At 50.4% G+C, this 23626-nt stretch overlaps 1 protein-coding gene across 1 annotated transcript in view; it reads left to right on the top strand.

Moving 5' to 3' along the window:
* Nucleotides 1–23626, top strand: part of LARGE1 (LARGE xylosyl- and glucuronyltransferase 1) — a 383597-nt gene that overhangs the window by 337710 nt on the left and 22261 nt on the right. The window contains exon 9 of the mRNA XM_056134685.1: nt 22649–22804. Within this exon, the coding sequence (XP_055990660.1) occupies nt 22649–22804 (156 nt within the window). The remainder of the gene's footprint in view (nt 1–22648; nt 22805–23626) is intronic.

Below are 23626 nucleotides of genomic sequence, written 5' to 3'. Positions count from 1 at the left end.
TCCATCAAATGCATCAACACTGGGGAGACTGGTCCAGTGGCCGCGTGCCCTCTCAGGAAGGGTCACTATGAAGCAAGGTGCTCCCTCTCTTTCTCTGTCTGTCAATGTCTCTCTGTCTCTTTCTGTCTCTGTCTCCTTCTCTGTCTCTTCTATCTCTCTCTGTCTCTGTCTGTCTCTCTCCTTCTCTGTCTCTTCTATCTATCTCTGTCTCTGTCTCTCTCTGTCTCTTTGTCTCTATCTCTATGTCTCTCTCCTTCTCTGTCTCTGTCTGCCTGTCTCCCTCTGTCTCTGTCTCTATCTCTGTCTCTCTCTCTCCCTGTTTGTGCATTATTCAGTCAGCAAAGCCTGGCCATAACCAGGTGGTCGTCGCCACAGGAAAGCAAGCAGGGGTCACTCCTTGGCTCTGAGAGGGATACTGGCACCCCGAAGCTGAGGAGGATGCGCTGCCTGCCCTCCAAAGGACCACACAGACTAGTGACCAGGAATAAGCAGGACATTTCAGTCTTCCTGCATTCAAAGAGGGCTGAGAGAGAGGGGGAGAGAGAGAGGGAGGGAGAAAGAGAAAGAGAAGGAGAGGGAGAGGGAGAGAGAGAAAGAGAGAGAGAGAGAGAGAGAGAGAGAGAGATGATGTTTACCCCACTAGTTGGGGATGAAACATCATCCCTCTCTTGGGGGGATTTTGGTAATAACTCTGAGCCGAACCTTTGTGTCTGTGTGTGTGTGTGTTTTATTGAATTACCATGAGCTACAGTTAAAAACTTTCATGTTTGAGTTTCAGTCATACAGTGACCGAATACCCATCCCTCCTCCAGTGCACATTCTCCACCACCAACGTCTCCAGTATCCCCCCATCCCACCCCTCCCCCTGCCTCCATGGCAGTTTCTCTCTCTCTCTCTCTCCCCCCCCCCCATGGGTATAATAAGCTGAATCTCAATGACCCAACTCTACCCCTTTCTCCTCCCTGGCCCCCTCAACGCCCTGGTTCCCTCTCGCTCACCACCCCCTGGAAACCACTCTGGAGCTTGGGGGTGTGGGAGAATATTTGAGGGGGCTCCAGGGGAGAATATTCGAGGCAGAGACCACATGTGTGCTGCACACACACCTGCCCGGAACCCGATCACGCCTGCCAGGACTGACCGGAAATACGCCATGGGGAGGGAACCAGCTCCGGCCAGAAGCCTCCATGTCAGTTGTGGGGCTCCCCTCGTCCAGGGGCTGGGGGTGTCGTTCCAAGCGTAGCTTCTCTTTGTCTCTCTTGAGGTGGCCGTGGTGCTTCAGACACCCAAACGTCAGGCTGAGACAGATGAAGTCACTTCCTCGGCCCTGAGTCGGCCAGCCGTGAGACAGGCCAGCGCTGAGGTCCAAAAGCACCCATCTTTGTCTCCTCCCCCCTCCCCCCGTGCACACAAGACTGTGTGGCCATCTGAATCTATTCCCCAGGGCAGCACCTCCCAGGAGAGACTGGTTCTATCGGGTTGTCCTCCGCAAGCCCTCTTGGGGTGAGATGGATTATTGAGCGTCAACCCTTCACAGAACATCTCCTGGAAAGAAAGATTGAAGCTTTTCTTGGAGGAGAGGGAAGGGGTGCCCCCCTCCAAGAAACAATCAAGGGAAGGGCCGGAGCGATAGGCCAGCAGAAAGGGCATTTGTCTTACCCGCAACCGACCCGGGTTCGGTCCCCGGCATCCCAGAGAATCTCCTGAGCACCACCAGGAGTGATTCCTGAGTGCAGAGCCAGGAAGAACCTCTGAGCATCGCCGGGTGTGGCCCAGAAAGCCAAACATAAAAAAAATAAAAGATCAAGGGGTCAAGAACCACTCCTGGGGGCTGGAGTGATAGCACAGCGGGTAGGGCGTTTGTCTTGCACGCTGCCGGTCCGGGTCAACCCGGGTTCGATTCCCAGCATCCCATATGGTCCCCTGAGTACAGCCAGGGGTAATTCCTGAGTGCAGAGCCAGGAGGAACCCCTGTGCGTCGCCAGGTGTGACCCAGAAAGCCAAAAAAAAAAAAAAAGAACCACTGCTGATGGGTGATCAGACCCAGAAGGGTCCACAGGGCTCTACCCAGTGCTGCTGGGATGGGAGAGGAAGTGTGTGGGTTTCGAACTCAGGATCTCAGGTGTGTAAGGCACAAGATCTAGCACCCTGAGCTGCATTTTAAGCGGGAGACTCAGAAGCTGTATTATGGAGTCTAATCCATTCAGGATTAAACTTGCCGGCTATCGAATGTAGCCTGCCCACAGGGCAGAGTCTGGCAAACTCCCCGTGGTGTACCAAATATGCCAAATACCAGTAACAATGATGGGTCTCTTTCTCCTAAAGAGCCTTGAATATAATCTCAGGGCTAGGATGAAAGAGACGTTACTGGGGCCTGCTCAAGGCAATCGACGAATAACAGGATGATGAAATGAAATGAAATGAAATCCATTCAGGATTAGACTGAATTAATTACACTTAATTAATAAATAAGGGCTGGAGCGATAGCACAGCGGTAGGGCATTTGCCTTGCACGCAGCCAACATGGCCGACCCGAGTTCGATTCCTCCGCCCCTCTCGGAGAGCCCGGCAAGCTACCGAGAGTATTCGATATGCCAGACACAGTAACAACAAAGTCTCCAATGGAGACGTTACTGGGCCCGCTTGAGCAAATCGACGATCAATGGGAGGGCCTTTACCTTTACCTCTTAATCCATTCACAAATTGGGCCTGGAAGGGGGGAGGGGAAGGTCCTCCAAAGTGGGGGGGGGGGGGCGAAGGTCCTAAAAGGGAGCACAAATCCAAGAGACAGCTTTCCCCCTGACCCCTCTTCCAACACACACACAGACACACACACACACACACACACACACACACACACACACACACACACACACACGGGAGTCTCCCTGTTATTTGCATTAAAAGGAGGAGGTCCCCCGCCCCCCTCCCGCTCCAGGTTTAAAACCTTTTTGTAGCACTTAGGGATGTGTCAGTTTCCACCTCTTCGGAGGCAGATGAGGCCCTGGGCTGCGTTAGCATCTTGAGCTTACTCTGGTTAAGCAGACTGCAGTGAAAAATGAGGCCGGGGAAGCCGGAGAAAAGGTAATAAGAATGATGAATGGCGAGCTTGATTCCGGAGGATGAGGATAGATCGAGGAAGGAAAAACAGTTGCTTTGGGGGAGATCTAAAATCTAGCATCACCACCCCCTCTGCACCAGCAACACACACAACACACACACACACACACACACACACACACACACACACACACAGGGCAGTCAGGCTTCTCCAGACTTGGGCCACTTTCTTTACAAGGCACCCCCCAGGTCCTAGGGCCCGATGTGTTTGGTTATCTGTAAGCACCAGTGCCCTCCGGGAGGGGAGTCTCTGCATCAGAGGGGAGCAGTGGCCCTGGGGTGCTGGCTGGAAGGGCTGGAGGCCCCCTGGATTCCACTCCCCACATGCACAGTCCCTGGAGCACCGCTGCGAGGGGTTCCCATAAGCCGAGCAGGGAGTCACCCCGATCGCTGCTGGATGTGGCACAAAAACCCATTCATTAAAAAGTTAAAAACAAGTGGGGCTGGAGCGATAGCACAGCGGGGAGGGTGTTTTCCTTGCACGTGGGCTGACCTGGGTTTGATTCCCAGCATCCCATATGGTCCCCGTGAGCACTGCCAGGAGTAATTCCTGAGTGCAAAGCCAGGAGGAACCCCTGTGCATCGCTGGGTGTGACCAAAAAGAAAAAAAAAAAGTTAAAAACATACAGACCTGAGCCCATGGCTTGCCTGTGGCCACCCCAGTTTCATTCCTGCTCCATACGGTCTCTCTCTCTCTCTTAGCATTGCTGGGTACACCCCTGAAAGACTCCTGAGCACCATCAAGGTGACCCTGGGCTGAGACACCGGGTCTGAACCCCACCTCTTCATTGGGACACCCCCCACATACACACCCATAGGCTGAGAATCTCTGGGAGGGCCCCCCCCCCCCCGCTTCCTTCCTGGACACCTCTTCATAACAGGTGAGGTGCTCTCCTTGCATTGTTTTAAAAACAATTTAAAAAATGGTGGGGGACTGGCCCTGTGTCTCATACTTCGGAAAGGTTCGTTTCCCCCCTCCCCCAAACAAAAAAAAGTGCAGAGTATCTGTGGTCATTTTTGGGTTCTCTTTCCCGAATGACTTCTTCTGAAAAGATGAGTTAGGAATCACCACTCTACAATTCCTTTATGATTCACCACTTTCCGATTAACCCTCCAAGAAGGGAGGGCTAAAGGGGGCAGCACTGGACCCCAAGGGTGTCGAAATCCTCACGTGTTTCCGGCTGGCTAACTACAAAAACAAGGACTGTTCTTCCTCCACTCCAAAACTCTCCCTTCACGAAAGTCAGCAAGAAGGGACCAAGACAGGGACATGGGCTGGCCAGGACTTAAACACTGCTCTTTGTGCTTAAGCATACTCTGACCCTGGGTTGGAGAAGCCCACCACCAACTACCACCACCCCCAGTACACACAAACACACACACACACACACACACACACACACGCATCACTGATGCTTACCTCTCTGCTCTTTTCTCCACACTCTGCCTCCTTCTCAGACCCCTTGGCGATTTTCAGAGCCTGACTCCTTGGCTGGGTTCTGGGTTTCAAGGGATTCCTTCCTGGCAGTTGGGATAGAGAAGGGACCACTAAGTCAATGGTGGTCGAAGGGCTCGATCAGGATGGGAGATGTGTGCTGAAAGTAGACAACGGACCGAACATGATGGCCTCTCAGTATCTGTATTGCAAACCATCATGCCCCAAAGGAGAGAGAGAGAGAGAGAGAGAGAGAGAGAGAGAGAGAGAGAGAGAGAGTAAAAGTAAGAAGTAAAGTATCTGCCATAGAGGCAGGAGGTGGGATGGGGTGGGGGTAGTGGGAGGGATACTTGGGACATTGTTGCTGGGAAGTGTGCACTGGTGGAAGGCTGGGTGTTGGATCATTGTGTGACTGAAACTCAATCATAGAAGCTTTGTAACTGTACCTCACAGTGATTCAATTTTTTTTAATATTACCCAATAAAGGGGCTGGAGCGATAGCATAGAGGGTAGGGCATTTGCCTTGCACACAGCCAGCCTGGCCGATATGGGTTCGATTCCTCTGCCCCTCTCGGAGAGCCCAGCAAGCTACCGAGAGTACCTTGCCCGCACGGCAAAGACTGGCAAGCTATCCTGACGCATTCGATATGCCAAACACAGTAACAGCAAAGTCTCACGCTGGAGACGTTACTGGGCCCACTCGAGCAAATCGATGAACAACAGGAGGACAGTGACAGTGACCCAATAAAGGGGGGCCCTTAAGTGGACTCATTTGTTGAAATGGTAGAAAGGGGAGGAAAATCAAACATGCCTCCTTGACTCCAGCCTCTGCCCAGTTAGGTCAAACCCAACTTCCAGTGCTGACCTTCTGGAATCCCAACCCCCCTTGGGTCTCTCTCTAGTGGGGTCTGACAAGTGTCCTGGGCCCCCCCGGCCCCCAGTCCCCAACTCTCTGTATGCTGATAGTCTTTTATATTCACTGTATTACACTCTATAATCATCACTAACTTTATGCCAGTTTTGCAAAAGAGTAGACGGTATTTTGGGATTTTTTGGAGGGGTCCCACATCCAGCAGTGCTCAGGGCTTCCTCCTGGCTTTGTGCTCAGGGATCACTCCTGGCGGTAATTGGGGGCACTCGATGGGGTGCTGGAAATCAAAACTGGATCAACAGGATGCAAGGCAAGTGTCCTGCCTGCCGTACTACCCCTCCAGCCCCCAAAGTGGGGTATCTTATAGGTAAAGGTAAAGGCCCTCCCGTTGATCGTCGATTTGCTCGAGCGGGCCCAGTAACGTCTCCATTGGAGACTTTGTTGTTACTGTGTCTGGCATATCGAATACTCTCGGTAGCTTGCCGGGCTCCCCGAGAGGGGCGGAGGAATCGAACTCGGGTCGGCCATGTTGGCCGCTTGTAAGGCAAGCGCCCTACCCGCTGTGCTATGGGGTATCTTATATGGGAAAAAAAAATGTACTGATACTGTTTTAAAATTGAGTGCAGGGCTGGAAAGATAGTCCAGGAGATAACATTGCCTTGCATGAGGCCAGCCTCAAACCGGGCCCAACGGGTCAAAGTGCAATGCAGCGATTATTCAGTGGTAGCGAGTATTCAGTGAAATACGATGGGTGTGGGGGTGTTTGTTTTTTCTGTATTTTTTTTATTAAATCACCATGAGAGAGAACATTACAAAATTGTTCATGATTGTGTTTCAGTCATACACCGTTCCAACACTCATCCTTTCACCAGTGTAATTTTTCAGCACCAATGTTCCCAGTTCCCCCCCCCACCCCAGCCTGCCTCTATGGCAGGCACCTCTCTCTCTCTTTCTCTCTCTCTCTCTCTCTCCTCTCTCCCTCTCTTTTTTCTCTCTCTCTCTTCTCTCTTCTCTCTTCCCTCTCTCTTCCTCTTCTTCTCTCCCTCTCTCTCCATCTTTCTCTCTTCTCTCTCCCCCTCTCTCTTCTCTCCCTTTCTCTCTTCTCTCCTCTTCTCTCCCTTTCTCTCTTCTCTCTCCCTCTCTCTCCTCTCTCTCTCCCTCTCTCTCCCTCTCTCTTATATTTATGTATTATTTCCACCCATTTCTCTTCCCTTATATTCCCACTGCACCTGCTGGCATGACTGGGTTGCCAAGCTTAAATTTTGCTCCGGTTGAAGTGCTCTCTGGGGGCCACACACTTTGTCATGGGATGATCCTGGGGACTTCAGTCCTGGTGCACCAAGCATCCCAAAGAGCTGTGCCCTTGGGATCCTCCCGGCTGGCATGGGGGTGAGGTGGGAGCTGGTGACCAAACCGGTGGCCTCAAGGGGTGCAAGGCTCCAGCAGGAGGCTTACCCAGCCCCTATATTTAAGCATCTGCCTGCTCTTTCCCCACATAGAATCAGCCTTGGAGGAGGTCGGAGACTGCTCTGCCAAGACAGAGACTCATTAATGGATGTGTCGTTTCATGACATATGGAAGTCATGGTCCCTCCCTCCATCCATCGTGGTCTTGACCGCCACAGGCAGGATGGCCACTGGCACATTCCTTTGCCAAGTGGGGATGGTCAGCATGAGGATAGGGGACAGGGAGCACCACCAGGACTCCCACTGGCACTCCGGTCCCTCCCCCCCTCATTACTGCTTTTCACCACAAGACCCCCGAGATGTCCAGGAAAAGGGACTGCTGACACAACTGTCCTTCTGACATTCCAAACAAGGAGAGAACGGAGGGAGCTTATACTCCCACCAGCGCCAACGACAAGCTCTTTGGCCCTTTGACAAAGGAAGGGGGGACCGTGTTTTCCCTCCCTAAATCCCGCACTAATAGTCCATTTTGTAACCGATGGGCCGTCGACAGACAGAATGCGAGGGTTATTGAGGATGCCATCATGATGATTTCCATTCTTGAACCCCAGGACAGCTATCGAATACTAACTAGCTGCCAGGCACCGTAGCACAGAGGAAGAATAATAAGTCACGTTTGCTGCCAGCCCCGAAATTCGCATTCCAGTGCTGCCAGGTGCAGGCATGTAAATAAATAATTACAAGAGCAAGTGATGACTTCTCTAATAGAGTTAAGTGCGGGAGGCTCAGCACCGACCCATCTACTGCCTCAGGTGTTCGATGAGGGATGCGTACCGTGAGGATCAGAAAACCCAATTTGCAGTGGCTTAAAGTTTAAAAACATCAAGGTGGAAGGAAGGTGTAATGATGGTGAGATTGGGTGGGGGGGTGGATATTGAACACCTGCGACGAATCACCAGGATCAACTTTGTCAACCACAGTGTTTTATATAGTGGAGAGAAGAAATTAACCCAGGTAGGACTTACCTGTTTCATGTAAACTCCACAATATATCAACACAGACTTGCTTTCAAAGGGTTATTAATGACAGGTGAGACTTGATTCTTACCGTCAGGAGATCCAAGTGTAAAATAAAACATCACGTAATATGCTTTAGATTCCAGAGTTGAAAAGTTGTGCATGTAAATGAGAATAGGTATTTTATTATATTGCATTCAGTGGTTTTCATGTTCTTATTTACGTTGGTCAGAATTATACAGTTAATCATAAATTGGCTCTTACTGATTTATTCTCTGATCATTCTATTTACTATTTCTTAAAGTTTTGTTGCAATATAAGCAATATAAAGTAAATGTATTAAGTGTCAAAGGGGTCAGTTTGGGATTGGGAAGGAAAGTGGATCGAATATTGGTGGAGGGAAGGTCACACTGGTGGTGTTGGAACACGAAATGCTGAAACTACTGTATAATGAACAATTTTTGCAAATTATGGTGTTTTTAATTAAAATAATTTAAATAAAGATCTTCCCCCAAATAAATTAAATAAATTTAATTTTTAAAATATATTTTGAATTATATATAATTATATTATTTAAATTATTATATTATATAATTAAATTTGCTCGAGCGGGCCCAGTAACGTCTCCATTGGAGACTTTGTTGTTACTGTGTCTGGCATATCCAATACTCTCGGTAGCTTGCCGGGCTCTCCGAGAGGGGCGGAGGAATCGAACTCGGGTCGGCCATGTTGGCCGCTTGTAAGGCAAACGCCCTACCCGCTGTGCTATCGCTCCAGCCCTAAGTATTATATTTAGATATATGTAAGGGGCTTACCTCCCTTAGCTAAGAATTATGGGCCAAGCATTTCTCACATTGGTATGTCAACCATCTCCATCTCCCTCCTAGACACAGAATGACTGCCACAGCTCCGGCCATTACACTGTGGCTTGCAGCATTAAGGGAGGCACAGTGAGAGGGAGATGACACCATATCTGAATGTTATTGCTGGGAGAGAAAATAAAAACTTCCCTGTCTTTCATCGGGGACAATCTGGAGTGCTCAGGAGTCAGGGCATCAGCATATAGAATCGTCACCACTTGGCTTAGATCTTGGTAAAATGTGATTAAATCAGTATTCTGTTAAAAAATGAAGAACCAGGTGGAGAGAAAAAGAGGCATACTGAGAAGCAACCTTCTGCCACGGGTTAGGAAAAGATCCACCAAAGTCCACTGGAGCTAGACCACAGAGGAAAACTAGGTTTCATGCGGTAAAGAAAAAGTAAAAATGTTCTAGAGAGAAACAAACTAATGCAAGACGCTGAGTGACGAAGAGCAGGTTTGAGAAATAGCAGCAGATTTTTTTCACCAGTCAAAATTTTTCAGCTAGAATTTTATTTTACTTTTTTATTATTATAGTTTACATAACATGAGTATCATAGTCTTAGAGTTCATATATTTTTTTTTTTTGGTTTTGATGTCTGGGCCACACCCAGTGGTGCTTGGGTCATAATCACGGGTCTGTGCTTGGGGATCACTCCTGACAGGGCTCGGGACTGTATATGGTGCCAGGGGTCAAAGCAGGAATGACCACATGGAAGGCAAGTGCCCAACCCACTCTACCATCTCTCCGGGCCCATAAAGTTTACCATATTGATGGACAAAAGTCACTGCACCGGGCTGGAGCGATAGCACAGCTGGTAGGGCGTTTGCCTTGCACACGGCCGACCCAGGTTCAATACCCAGCATCCCATATGGTCCCCCCGAGCACCGCCAGGAGTGATTCCTGAGTGCATGAACCAGGAGTAACCCCTGAGCGTCGCTGGGTGTGACCCGAAAAGCAAAAGAAAAAGTCACTGCACCACCAACAAAGTGTCCAGGACTCTCCCCCATACCCCCATGCCACCTCTAACCCACGTCTTCATCCCCGTAATCCTTCTCCTACTAGTTGCCAATCCAAATCCTGTTCTCCAAGGCCAAGCAAGGCCTTACCATTGTTCCAGCCTGTCTCTTCTCTGGCTTTGTTCCTCTATATCCCACCCAGGAGTGAGATCACGGGGTGTTTGTCCTTGTCCCTCTGGATTATTTCATTCACCATGACACCCTCCGGGTTCATCTGTATGGCAGCAAACTGCATGATTTCATCTTATCTGACCAATTCGTGGGATTTTGTTGCGTGCAGCAAGTCCAAAGAGCTAGCAAGAGCAAGTCTGCCCTGGGCTTGACTTTCTGGTGCAGTTGACACTCCGTCACCCTGTGCGTTGTAGAATGTGAGTGGGGACTCTGAGATAAGGGCCAGTCTTCTGGACATCCCTAATCCCAGTCACTTGGGTACCAGTGGCTCTGGTTGTTTTTTTTTTTTTAATAGCACAGCAGTAGAGCATTTGCCTTGCGCACAGCAGGCCTGGCCAAGCCGGGTTCGATTCCTCCGTCCCTCTCAGAGAGCCCAGCAAGCTACCGAGTGTATCTCGCACGCACAGCAAAGCCTGGCAAGCTCCCCATGATGTATTCAATATGCCAAACACAGTAACAACAAGTCTCACGAGGGAGACGTTACTGGGCCCGCTCGAGCAAATCGATGAACAACGGGAGGACAGTGCAGTGCTAGAGTACAGTGCAGATTTAAAAAAAAAAACTGTGATTTATAAAGTCGTTCTTTATACAGTTGTTTCTAGCATTTAGCATTCCAACAACCGCCAGAGTGACCTTCCCTCCAACTTTATCCCCAGTTCCCCTCCCAACCCCAACTTGCCTCCTTTGGCAAATAACAAATTTGCTTTATGTTGCTTATTCCAACAAAACCTTAAAAGGCCTGGTAAATAAAGTGATTAGGAAATAAGTCAGTAAGGGCCAATTAGTGATTACTGTATGACTTTGACCTCTGTAAATAAGAAAATAAAAGCCATGTAATACAATATAATAAAATGCATATTCTCATATATATGTGTTTTCAACTCTGAAATTTAAAGTATATTACATTAAATTTTATTTTATATTTGACTCTCTTGGGCTGGAGCGATAGCACAGCGGGTAGGGCGTTTGTCTTGCACGGGACCGACCCGGGTTCGATTCCTCCATCTCTCTCAGAGAGCCCTGCAAGCTACCAAGAGTATCCTGCCCGCACGGCAGAACCTGGCAAGCTCCCCATGGCATATTCAATGTGCCAAAACAGCAACAATAAGTCTCACAATGGAGACGTTACTGGTGCCCGCTCGAGCAAATTGATGAACAACGGGAGGACAGTGCTACGGTGCTTCTTGACTCTCATAATAATCACACCCCACCTGTCAAATAGTAATACTTTTAAAGCAATTCTGTGTTTATATATAGTGGAGTTTACATGAAATAGGTAAGAAGGGCCCTGTTCTTAGTCATCAAGCATTTTACACCTGCTCTGATTTCTTACGACTTTTACATTTCAGTGTTTGGGTTTTATCCAAGGCCTTATGCGGGGTCTTGTCTGAGCCTTGGACATCGTCTCTCTTGCACTCTAAGTGAGTTTCTCATTTGTCCTCTGATCATCCTGCCTCTGGGCACAGCGACAGGAAAGCGGGGAGGGCATTTACCTTGTGGCTGGCCCAGATTTGATCTCCAGCATCCCATATGGTCCCTCAAGCACTGCCAGGAGTGATTCCTGAGTGCAGAGCCGGAAGTAATCCCTGAGCATCACTTGTTGTGACCCAAGCACTGTAGCCCTGCAGCACTGTCCTCCCATTGTTCATCGATTTGCTCAAGCAGGCCCAGTAACATCTCCATTGTGAGACTTGTTGTTACTGTTTTTGGCATATCGAATACGCCATGGGGAGCTTGCCAGGCTCTGCCATGTGGGCAGGATACTCTGAGTAGCTTGCTGGGCTCTCTGAGACGAACAGAGGAATCGAACCCGGGTCAGCCGCATGCAAGGCAAATGCCCTATCACTGTACTATCGCTCCAGCCCACCTTTGGGGGGGGGGGGGGTGGGATTACTTTTTTTTAATATTTTTATTAGTGAAACACCATGAGGTACAGTTATAGACTTATAAATTTTTGTGCTTGGGTTTCAGTTATACGATGATCAAGTACCCATCCCTCCACCAGTGCCCATCCTCTACCATCACGGGTCCCAGCATCCCTTCCACCCCCCATCCCCTCCATCCCATCCTGCCTCTGTGGCAGGGCATTCCCCCTTGTTCTCTCTCTCTTCTTTTTGGTACTGTGTTTTACAAAAGAGGCATTGAGTGGCAATCGTGTTTGGTCTATAGTCTACTTTCAGCATGCTTCTCCCACCCTGGGATGATCCTCACAACACCCTTTATTTGGTGCTCTCTTCTCTATCTGAGCTTCCTTTTACCCTAACACGTGTGGTACAGCGCACCTTTTTGGTGTGACCCAAAAAGGGGGAATTTTTTTTTAAATCATCTTGCCGTCCACTGTCTTCTAGGTGATTCTTAGGTCCCCCGGATAGGAATCCATTTCTTTCCATATCTCTGGGCTCAAGCAACTCAAATGCTGGCTGCTGCAAGTCTGCCAGACACTCAGCCTCTCCAAACACTCCACACTGCAACCTGCACCCTCCTTGGTCCCTCCTTCCCGCCAAGCCTGGGTTCCACTCCTGTGTCGGGGAAGCCCACCACCCCCTGCAGCCTGAGGCCAGCAGGGAAGGGAGGGGTCCCTGTGGTTTCATTCCTGACCCTGCCTTCTGCAAATCCCATGCAGGGTTCTCTCAAACAGAGGCGCTTCAGGGCTGTAAGCAAGGGGAGACCCGAGGCAGAAAGATGTTTCCTGTCATTTTGTTTGGGGGCCACACCCTGTGGCACTCAGGAGCCACGCCTGTTTCTGTGCGCAGGGGTCAAACCTGGTAGTGCTCAGGGGACCCTGTGCCTTGGCAGACGGGAACCAGGGGATGCACCCACAGCCACAGATGAGGTTAGCACCTTCACACCTCTCTCTCTCTCTCTCTCTCTCCTCTCTCTGTCCCCCCTCTCTCTCCCTCCCTCTCTCCCTCTCTCTCTGTCCCTCTCTGTCTTTCCTTTGCTCTCTCTCCATCTCTCTCCCTCTCTGTCTGTCTCTTCCTCTCTATCTCCCTCCCTCTCTCTCTCTGTCTCTCCCTCTCTGTCCATCTCTCTTCCTCTCTCTCCCCCTCTCTCTCCACTCTCTTCTCTCTCTCTCTGTACCCCATCTCTCTCCCTCCCTCTCTCCCTCTCTCTCTGTCCCTCCCTGTCTTTCTTTCCTTTCCTCTCTGTCCATCTCTCTGTCTCTTCCTCTATCTCTCTTCCTCTCTCTCTGTCTCTCTCTCTCCCTCTCTGTCCATCTCTCTTCCTCTCTCTCTCCCTCTCTCTCTCCATCTTCTTCTCCCTCTCTCTATCTCTCTCTGCCTGACTCTGTCTGTCTGTCTCTGTCTGCCTCTGTCTCTGTCTCTCTGTCTCTGTCTATCTGTCTGTCTGTCTGTCTGTCTGTGTGTCACTCTCTCCCCCCCACCCCCACCTGAGGCCACATTTTTTCATCACCTCGGGGTAAATCCTCCCTCTCCCTCTTTCCCACTGTGTCACTCCTGGGACTTTTATGAGCTTTGCTCACCTGTAAGACGGAATGGACTGTACATAAGTGCTGAACAGAGTCTGGAGGACAGTGGGGAGGGTGCTTCCCTCACACTCAGCCCACCCAGGTTCAGTCCCTGGCTTCCCGTGGGGTCCCCTGAGCCCACCAGAAGTGATCCCTGGGCACAGAGTCAGCCCTGAGCACAACCAGGTGTGGCCCCAAAACAAAGAGTGTTAAACAAAGATCCCTCCCCCCAAAACCATGTCGAGTGATGCCAAGCCATGCTTGGCAGCAAGCAAGGACCACCCCCCCTCCCCACTCTCTGAGCTGCTAATCATTGTGACTATCTCTGTGCTGAGCGCTTCACGAGGCGTAGGTCTGCACCCCCAGAGCCCATGGACTTACGAGCACCTCGGTGGGCTCACTTTCAGGCACTTTCTCCCGTGTTGCTCCAACTCCTCTGGGAATGCTTGGCAGTACCATCTTCTGCACCCAGCTAGCAACGATGGGAGAATTCCCCCCCCCCCCCCCCCACGGAGGAACAGGAAGTGATTTTCCTTAGCGGCCAGATGAGCTCTGATCGGGATGACCCAACCCTCACCCTAAATTGAGGGGTTTTGGCACAGGGGTTAGTGAAAGTTGTGGGGGCTGGTGGCAGAAGTTGGGGTTCAGTGCTCACTATTTTATGACTCGGGGGGCAGTCACTGTTCCATTCTGGGCCTTGAATTCTCTCATCCACCAAGTTGGGGGTGACCGGAGGTTGCAAGTGGAAGCTGGGCCCCTTAGGGGGATTCTGAAAAGAGACGCTGGTCTTTTATAAATTGTAGCACTGCACTGAAACACTGTCCTCTCGTTGTTCATCGATTTGCTCGAGTGAGTACCAGTAACATCTCCATTGTGAGTCTTGTTGTTACTGTTTTTGGCATATCAAATATACCACGGAGAGCTTGCCAGGCTCTGCCGTGTGGGCGGGATACTCTCAGTAGCTTGCTGGACTCTCTGAGAGGGATGGAGGAATTGAACCCAGGTCGGCCATGTGCAAGGTAAACACCCTACCCGCTGTGCTATCGCTGCAGCCTTTACAAATTGTAAAATACCAAAGAGGAGAGGAAAGAAAAAAAGGTAGATTGTGAGTGAATCACCAATGAGACATTTGCTCACAAACTCCTGAACATCTCTCTTGTTCTTTGTCCAGGAAAACCATAAACATCCACAGTATTGTAACCATGTTGCCCAGATTTCAATAAAATACTTTAAACATTTTTTCGTTTAGATTTTTTTGGAGGACGGTCTTAGCAGTACTTTTGTTTGTACTTTTACACATTTAATAACTAAGATTTTACGGGGGCAGGAGCGATAGCACAGCAGGGAGGGCATTTGCCTTGCACGTGGCCAACCCGGGTTTGATTCTCAGCATCCCGTAGGGTCCCCTGAGCACGACCAGGAGTGATTCCTGAGCGCAGAGCCAGGAGTAACCCCTGAGCATCGCCGGGTGTGACCCAAAAAGCCAAAATCAAACAAAAAGATTCCAGGGCCAGACAGTACAGAGGGGGAGATGCTGGCACGGATGGTGACTGACTCCAGTTCAATTCCTGGCACCACGTAGGGTCCTTTGAGCAATGCCAGTAGTGATCCCTGGGTGCAGAGCCAGGAGTCAGCTCAGAGCACAGCTGGGTATGGCCCAAATGCAAGCCAAACAATTTCCTAGTGTACTCAGTCAACATTTACCTTGATATTGAATTCTTTCCATCCCAAACTTTGCCTAGAAAAAAAACACAGCTGTTGTACTTTTTTTTTTCATTTCTATGTACTCTCCAATAAAGGTAAAGGTAAAGGCCCTCCCGTTGATCGTCGATTTGCTCGAGCGGGCCCAGTAACATCTCCACTGGAGACTTTGTTGTTACTGTGTTTGGCAAATCGAATACGTCACGGGGAGCTTGCCAGGCTCTGCCGTGCAGGTGAGATACTCTCGGTAGCTTGCCGGGCTCTCCGAGAGGGGCGGAGGAATCGAACTCGGGTCGGCCATGTTGGCCGCTTGTAAGGCGAACGCCCTACCGCTGTGCTATCGCTCCAGCCCAATAAAACCGTGCATGAAAATTTAGGTGATATGGTTGCAATAGTGCTAACATTCATGGCTTTTACATCCAAACATCGCTTTCAAAGCACGTATCCGGGGTCTTGTGTGTTATCTCAAAGAAGGAGAGCCTGTGCCCTGCATGTGTGAGGCCCCTCAGTTTGATCTCTGGACCCCTAATATTGCCTGGGTCCTAGGCACTGAATGGTACCCTGATACAACTGAGGATCACGGTATCGCGGTAACACGGTCCTCCCGTTGTTCATTGATTTGCTCGAGCGGGCCCAGTAACATCTCCATCATGAGACTTGTTGTTACTGTGTTTGGCATATCGAATATGTCACAGGTAGCTTGCCAGGGGCGAAATACTCTCGGCAGCTTGCCGGGCTCTCCAAGAGGGGTGGAGGAATCGAACTCGGGTCGGCCATGTTGGCTGCGTGCAAGGCAAACGCCCTACCACTGTGCTATCACTCCAGCCCACTCTATAAAATAAGTGATTATAGGTAAAAGAGGGAGGACTGGGGGGGGGGGGGGGAATAGTGCGGTGGTTATGGTGCCTGCCAGGCATGGCTTCAACCCGGGCTCTATTCCTGGTTCTATTCCAGGCTAAGCATTGAGATGCAACCCTAAAAGCCCCCAACACTACCAGAGAGGGTGGGCTCCCTCCCCTACCAACCCACCTGACTGAGCTGTACTAGTTTCTCAGGCCCTTCCATCGAACAGACAATCAGGCTAGCCAAAAGCTACCAGTCACTTGGGAGGCCCACAAAGTTCAAGTAGAGTTTTCAAACTCTAGGGCCAAAGCAACGGCATAACAGGTCGGGCCCTTGCCTTTAATGTGGCCAACCCAGGTTTGATTCCCGGCACCACCAGGAGTGATTCCTAAGTGCAGAGCCAGGAGGAACCCCTGAGCATCTCCAGGTGTGGCCCTGAAATGTTTTAAAAGTTAAAACTAAGGGCTGGAGCGATAGCACAGCAGGTAGGGTGTTTGCCTAGCACACGGCTGGCCCGGGTTCGATTCCCAGCATACCATAGGGTCCCCTGAGCACCCCCAGGAGTAATTCCTGAGTGCAAAGCCAGAAGGAACCCCTGTGCATTGCCGGGTGTGACCCCCCAAAAAAATAAAAGTACAAGTGGGGAGGACTGTTTGCCTTGCATGAGGCTGACCTGGGTTCGATCCCCAGCATCCCATAGGGTCTCTCTCCCAAGTACTGCCAGGAGTAATTCCTGAGTGCAGAGCCAGGAGTAACCCCTGAGCATCGCCGGTTGTGATCCAAAAGGCAAAAAAAAAAAAAAGTTAAAATTAAAGGCACAAATCATACCATAATATATTTTTTTCTGCAAGGCTTTTGCCTTGTGACTTTATGGAAGCTTCATTCATCTGTGGTTCAGAAGCTCCCTATAGGAAGGGAGGGACTTGACTCAGGTGGGTGTGTGGATCAGAGGAGAACCAGGCTGTGAGGGTTTTCCCAAAGCTCCTTCCCTCTGCATCGACCCCACCATCTTCCTTTTTCCTTCATTTCAACCTTGTTGATCTTTGTTGCTGTTATTTTGGGTTTGGCGGGGGGCGGGGGGGGGGGACATCCCACAGTGCTCGGGGTCACTCCTAGCTTGGACTTCAGGGATGACCTCTGGCAGGGCTCAGGAGATTCTCTGAGGATGCCAGGGATCAAACCCAGGTCAGCCACATGTAAAGCAAGCAAAGTAGGCATCCTACCTGCTACCTATCACACCAACCCTCCTCCTGGCCACTTTTTATTGAAAGCTATTTGCCATAGTCCATATCCGAGTCTCTCTGGTCCCTCAGCAGAGGAGGTGCAGAGGGGGATAGAGGCGGCTGGGACCAGCCCCAGGTGGTCCTGGACAAGCCCCTTCTCCGCAAACCTCTTCCCTCAAGTTCCTGATCTGGGGCTTCTCCGTGAATCTCTGTACGGAGCCTTCAAATCGGAATGATAGTCTGGCTGGGTAGAGGATTCTTGGTGAGGTTGTTCATTACTGTTGGCGTGAATGCAGATTTTCCTGCACCGATGATCTTGCAAACTGTAGAAAAGATCTGCATACAAAACTTGGTAGATTGAAGGGGAGAGTTTATTGGACTGATAAAGGTGATGGGTCCGGATCCCGCCCCAGGTGTCCGGGTCATCTCCAAACTGCTCCTCGGAGTCCAGGATAGCAGTGAGAGAGCCCAGCGGGGTTCTGGGGACCCGACTAGCTTCCTGCCACTTCCAGCAGCAGATCACGGGGCTCTGTGAGCTTGATTGGAAGAGTTGCAGAGAAGCCGTGTCCCCACATGCCTGCCAGGTGGGTGCACCGGAAGTTCAAAGCTGTGTCTGTCTGGGAACCTTCTCTGCAAAGTTTCCTCCCTGTGGAGGCAGCGCGGCTTTCCTGAGTCAGGCTCATCAGTCAAAACTGCTGCTGGCTCAGCACTTGGCAAGGACCAGACTCCCTGCCGCAGAGACGCACAGCCCCCCCCCCCCCGCCACCCCCGGGAGAGGGGGATGCCAGCCCACGCGTGACTAGTGCAATGTGTGCATGGCCGCTGGTGGCGGCTGGCCAGCCAGGTGGGGTCTTCTACTTCCCGGGGAGCTACTTCCCCTTCTGCAGGCACGGAGAGGAGACAGAGCCCGGAGCCCCGCACACACATCCTCCCGCCCCACCCCACCCCTACCCTGCCCCCCATGCAGGTGTCAGCTCAAAGTGCCAAACTCCTGCGCCCCGACTTTTTCTTTCTTTCTTTCTCTTTCTTTCTTTCTTTCTTCTTTCTTTCTTTCTTTCTTTCTTTCTTTCTTTCTCTTTCTTTCTTTCTTTCTCTCTCTTTCTCTTTGTCTTTCTTTTTCTTTCTCTTTCTTTCCTTCTTTCTTTCCTTTCTCTCTTTCCTTCTGTTTCTTTCCTTCTTTCTTTTCTTCTTTTTATTTCTTTCCTTTGTTTTTATTTCTTTCCTTCTTTCCTTTTTTTCTTTCCTTCTTTCTTTTTCTTTCTTTCTTTCCTTCTTTCTTTCTCTCTCCTTTCTTTCCTTCCTTCCTTTCTTTTCTTCTTTTTCTTTCCTTCTTTCTTTTCTTCTTTCTTTTTTTCTTTCCTTCTTTCTTTCTCTCCCTTCCTTTCTTTCTTTCTCTTTCTCTCTCTTTCTCTCTTTGTCTTTTTTCTTTCTTTTCTTCTTTCTTTCTCTTTCCTTCTTTCTCTCTTTCCTTCTGTTTCTTTCCTTCTTTCTTTCCTTCTTTCTTTTTCTTTCTTTCTTTCCTTCTTTCTTTCTCTCTCCTTTCCTTCCTTCCTTTCTTTTCTTCTTTTTCTTTCCTTCTTGATTTTCTTCTTTCTTTTTTTCTTTCCTTCTTTCTTTCTCTCCCTTCCTTCCTTTTTCTTTCTCTTTCTCTCTTTCTCTCTTTGTCTTTCTTTTCTTCTTTCTTTCTCTTTCTTTCCTTCTTTCTTTCTTTCCTTCTGTTTCTTTCTTTCCTTCTTTCTTTTTATTTCTTTCCTTCTTTCTTTCTATTTCTTTTCTTCTTTCTTTCTTTCCTTCTTTCTTTCTCTCTCCTTTATTTCCTTCCTTCCTTTCTTTTCTTCTTTTTCTTTCCTTCTTTCTTTTCTTTTTTCTTTTTCTTTCTTTCCTTCTTTCTTTCTCTCTCCTTTCCTTCCTTCCTTTCTTTTCTTCTTTTTCTTTCCTTCTTTCTTTTCTTTTTTCTTTTTCTTTCTTTCCTTCTTTCTTTCTCTCTCCTTTCCTTCCTTCCTTTCTTTCTTCCTTTCTTTCTTTCTTTCTTTCTTTCTTTCTCTCTCTCCCTTCCTTCCTTTCTTTCTTTCTTTCTTTCTTTCTTTCTTTCTTTCTTTCTTTTTTATTGAATCACCGTGAGGTACAGTTACAAAACTTTCATGTTAGAGTTGCAGTCATACAATGATTGAACACCCATCCCTCCACCAGTGTGCATTCTCCACCACCAATGTCCCCAGTATCCCACCCCATCCTAACCCTCCCCTTCTATGACATACAATTTCCCCCATTCCTCTCTTTCTACTTTGGGGCATTATGGTTTGCAATAAAGATACTGAGACACTACCACATTTGGTCCTTTATCTACTTTCTGCACACATCTCCCATCCCGAGCGATCCCTCCAACCATCATTGACTTGGTGATCCCTTCTCTATCCCAGCTGCCTTCTCCCCCAGCTCATGAGGCAGGCTTCCAACCATGGAGCAATCTTCCAGGCCCTTGTCTCTACTGTCCTTGGGTGTCAGTATCATTTGATGTTATTTTATATTCCACAAATCAGTCCTATGCCCTGACTTTGTGCCACAGCAAGGCTCAGTGGGCAGACACCCAGGCGTACCGAACAAGCATGCAGCAAGGAGCACCGGGCAAACATGGGGGCACCCAGGCAAGGCTCACCAGGGAAACATGGGGGTAAGGTGGGCAGGGGCTGCTGGTGTAGGGGGCTGACTGTTCCATCTTCGGCAGGGTGGACCCCTACAAGAAGTCCCCACAATATGCAGAGTCCTATGGGGTCTGCATACAGCCCCTCTTGGTGAAGTTAGCAGTCCAGACCCCACACCCCACCTATGAGGAAACTGAGGCCTGCTGTAAAGATTCAAACTGGGTCCGCAGAGCCCCATGCTGGCTCTGCTCTTGAATGAGTGGCTGTTGGCCACAGACGCTGGAGACGTTTCCACGCCAAACAGGGTCCCACCTGCTGTTGGCTGGGTCCGCAGGAGGGAGGGAGATGGTCTAGCAGGGCTTGTGTGTGTGTGTGTGTGTGTGTGAGTTTGTGTGTATGTGTGTGATTTGCTTAAGGGCTGTGGCATCCAGGTAACCATGGATCCTGAGAGAGGCTGGGGGAGAAGAATCTTCCTGTCCGTTCTGGAGAGCAGGTCAGGGCCTCACAGGCTGACCCAGCCAAGGAGAGGCAGAGTTCTGGGGACACACACACACACACACACACACACACACACACACACACACACACCTCCGTTGGCTCGTCTCTGTCAGCATTGACAGGTAGAAGTTTCTTGCCATCATTCTGTAGAAGTTATGTGTATTGGGGGGTGTGTGTGGGGGGAGGGGTGGTCTTTTCTTAAAGAAGCCCTTTCCATTCTCCTGAAAGAGTTGGTTTTAAAGCTGTTGAGTTCCTGATCTGGGGCATCTCTATGAATCTCTGTTGGAGTCTTCAAATCAGAATGATAGTCTGGTTGGGTAGAGGGTTCTTGGTTGTTCATACTGTTGGAGCAAACGCAGATTTTCCTGCGCCGGTGGGTTCTTGCAAATTTTAGAAAAGATCTGCATACAAAACTTGGTAGATTGGGGCTGGAGCAATAGCACAGTGGGTAGGGCGTTTGCCTTGCATGCGGCCGACCTGGGTTCGATTCCCAGCATCCCCTATGTTCTCCCAAGCAGAGCCAGGAGTAATTCCTGAGTGCAGAGCCAGGAGTGATCCCTGTGCATCTCTGGGTATGACCCAAAAAGAAAAAAAAAAACTCAGTAGATTGAAGGGGAGAGTTAATTGGACAGAAAAAAGGTGATGGGTCCGGGTCCCGCCCCAGGTGTCTAGGCCTCTCCTTTACCTGTAAATGGACGTCACCAGTCCTGTTCCTGATGCCGCCCAGTCAAGAGGTGGAGTAGGGGGAGGAGGGAGGGGACTGACTAGAGAGAAGACCTGTCCTCTCTTCGCTCTCAAACCTGGCTTCTCCTGTTCTCTGTGGGAAAGACGGAGGGCTGTGGGCTCAGGTGTGTGCTATGTTCGAAGCAAAGTGTAAGCACAGTACTCAGGCATTGATAGCAAGGGCCTCTTTCTTCCTTCCTTCCTTCCTTCCTTCCTTCCTTCCTTCCTTCCTTCCTTCCTGTCTTCTCTTTCTTTGCTTCTTTCTTCTTTCTCTTTCTTTCCTTCTTTCTCCTTTCTTTTTTCCTATCTTCTTTTTCTTATTTCTTTGTTTCTTTCCCCTTTGGGGGCGGGGCAAAGGAGGGCACACCCATCAGTCCTAAAGACATACTCCTGGCTCTGTGCTCAGAGAATCCCTCTTGATGGTGCTCAGGAGACTATATGCGGCGCCAGAGATTAAAACCCAAGTCAGCTCCATACCAGGCAACAGCCTTGACCCCCTGTACTCTGGCCCATCTTTTCCCATCTTTAAGATGGTTTTCCAGGCTGGAGCGATAGCACAGCGGGTAGGGCGTTTGCCTTGCACACAGCCAAGATGACCCATACAGGTTCGATTCCCAGCATCCCATATGGTCCCCCGAGCACCACCAGGAGCAATTCCTGAGTGCATGAGCCAGGAGTAACCCCTGAGCATCGCCAGATGTGACCCAAAAAGCAAAAAAAAAAAAAAAGATGGTTTTCCTAGTTTGGGCCATTGTGAGAATTAGAGAATACATAGGAAAAAGCCTGGCGATGCTCAGTGGGATAAAACCTGCCTTGCAGGCATGAGATCTTGAGTTTGATCCCCAGGCCTACAGTTATTGCAAGGGGAAAAAAAAGACAACAATGGGCTGGAGTGATAGTACAGCAGGTGGGGCATTTGCCTTGCAGACGTCTGACCCGGGTTCGATTCCCAGCATCCCATTTGGTCCCCTGAGCACCGCCAGGAGGAATTCCTGAGTGCAGAGCCAGGAGTAATGGCTGAGCATTGCTGGGTGTGACCCAAACACCCAGTCCCACAAAAAAAAGATAGCAGCAGTGGGGATAGGGGAGGGTGAGGGACAATTCGAGATAAATTCAATAAACCCTTAAGAAATTAACAATACTTGGGGCTGGAGCAATAGCACAGCAGGTAGGGCGTTTTGCCTTGCACGTGGCCAACCCGGGTTCAATTCCCAGCACCCCATTTGGTCCCCTGAGCACCACCAGAGATAATTCCTGAGCGCAGAGCCAGGAGTAACCCCTGAGCATCACTGGGTGTGACCCAAAAAGCAAAAAAAAAGAAGAAAAGAAAAAGAAATAAACAGTACTCCAGAGAGAGAGAGAGCTCCGAGGCTGAGCACATGCTTTGCGTGCAGGAGACCCTGGTTCAGTCTTCGACACCTCGTGGTGCCCTGAGCACCCTCAAGAGTGAACCCTGAGCAGTGAGCTGGGAAGGACCCCCTCCCCAGCACCGCTGGGTATGGCCTCCACAGTCCCAAAATTAAATGAAATGAGAGAAGCCCAGGTCCACGCTGGCCTGTTATACCCACAGATCAATGCCACGACCCCATCAGTAATCTCCCCGCCCAGCCCTGGGCTCGCCCTGCTGACCGCCTCCCCCCTACCTCCCTTCCAGGTCATTCACTGGAACTCCCCCAAGAAGCTGCGGGTGAAGAACAAGCACGTGGAGTTTTTCCGCAACCTCTACCTGACCTTCCTGGAGTACGACGGGAACCTTCTACGGCGGGAGCTCTTTGGGTGCCCCAGCGAGGCGGACGTCAACAGCGAGAATGTAAGTGACCACTCACATGGACGGGGTTGGGGTGGGGGATCCATTCGTGCACCAGGCCGCGGGATTGGCTCAAGGCACCTCCCAGATGGACGGTAATGGTCTCTGGACTCCGGAGGAAGAGGAGGAGGAGGAGGAAGAGGAGGAGGAGGAGGAGGAGGAGGAGGAAGAGGAGGGTGTGGCCCAGAGTGGGGGGTGTCAGGAGGAGGAGGAGGAGGAGGAGGAGGAGGAGGGTGTGGCCCAGAGTGGGGGGTGTCAGGAGGAGGAGGAGGAGGGTGTGGCCCAGAGTGGGGGGTGTCAGGAGGAGGAGGAGGAGGAGGAGGAGGAGGGTGTGGCCCAGAGTGGGGGGTGTCAGGAGGAGGGTGTGGCCCAGAGTGGGGGGTGTCAGGAGGAGGAGGAGGAGGAGGAGGAGGGTGTGGCCCAGAGTGGGGCGTGTCAGGAGGAGGAGGAGGAGGAAGAGGTGGAGGAGGGTGTGGCCCAGAATGGGGGTTGTCAGGAATGCGTTTCCAAGCAGAGGAATCCGTGTGAGTGGGAACACCAGTGAAACAGCTGAGCACAGCTGGGAAGCGAAGGTCTTCGTGGACCTGGTTTCCTCCGCCTTGGAGACCCAGGGTCCAGGGCGGTCCATGCAATGGAAGAGGTGGCACTTCCTGAGTAATGTGCCCCTTTGGGGTCAGCACAGGGAGAAGAGAGTGTTGGGGCAGATAACCCCAGGCAGCACTGACCATCCGGCTTCCCGGGTTTCTTCCCTGCCTCTACTCCTCCCGGTGCTTCTAGAAGCAGCCAAGGCACAGCCGGGCTAAGCAGATCATTCAGGGTCAGCCT

This window comes from Sorex fumeus, unplaced genomic scaffold (genome assembly GCF_029834395.1).
Source record: "Sorex fumeus unplaced genomic scaffold, SorFum_2.1 ptg000101l, whole genome shotgun sequence".
NCBI classification, from domain to species: Eukaryota; Metazoa; Chordata; class Mammalia; order Eulipotyphla; family Soricidae; genus Sorex; species Sorex fumeus.
Note: the sequence above shows the minus strand (reverse complement) of the source record. Positions and strands in the feature narration are given on the sequence as shown.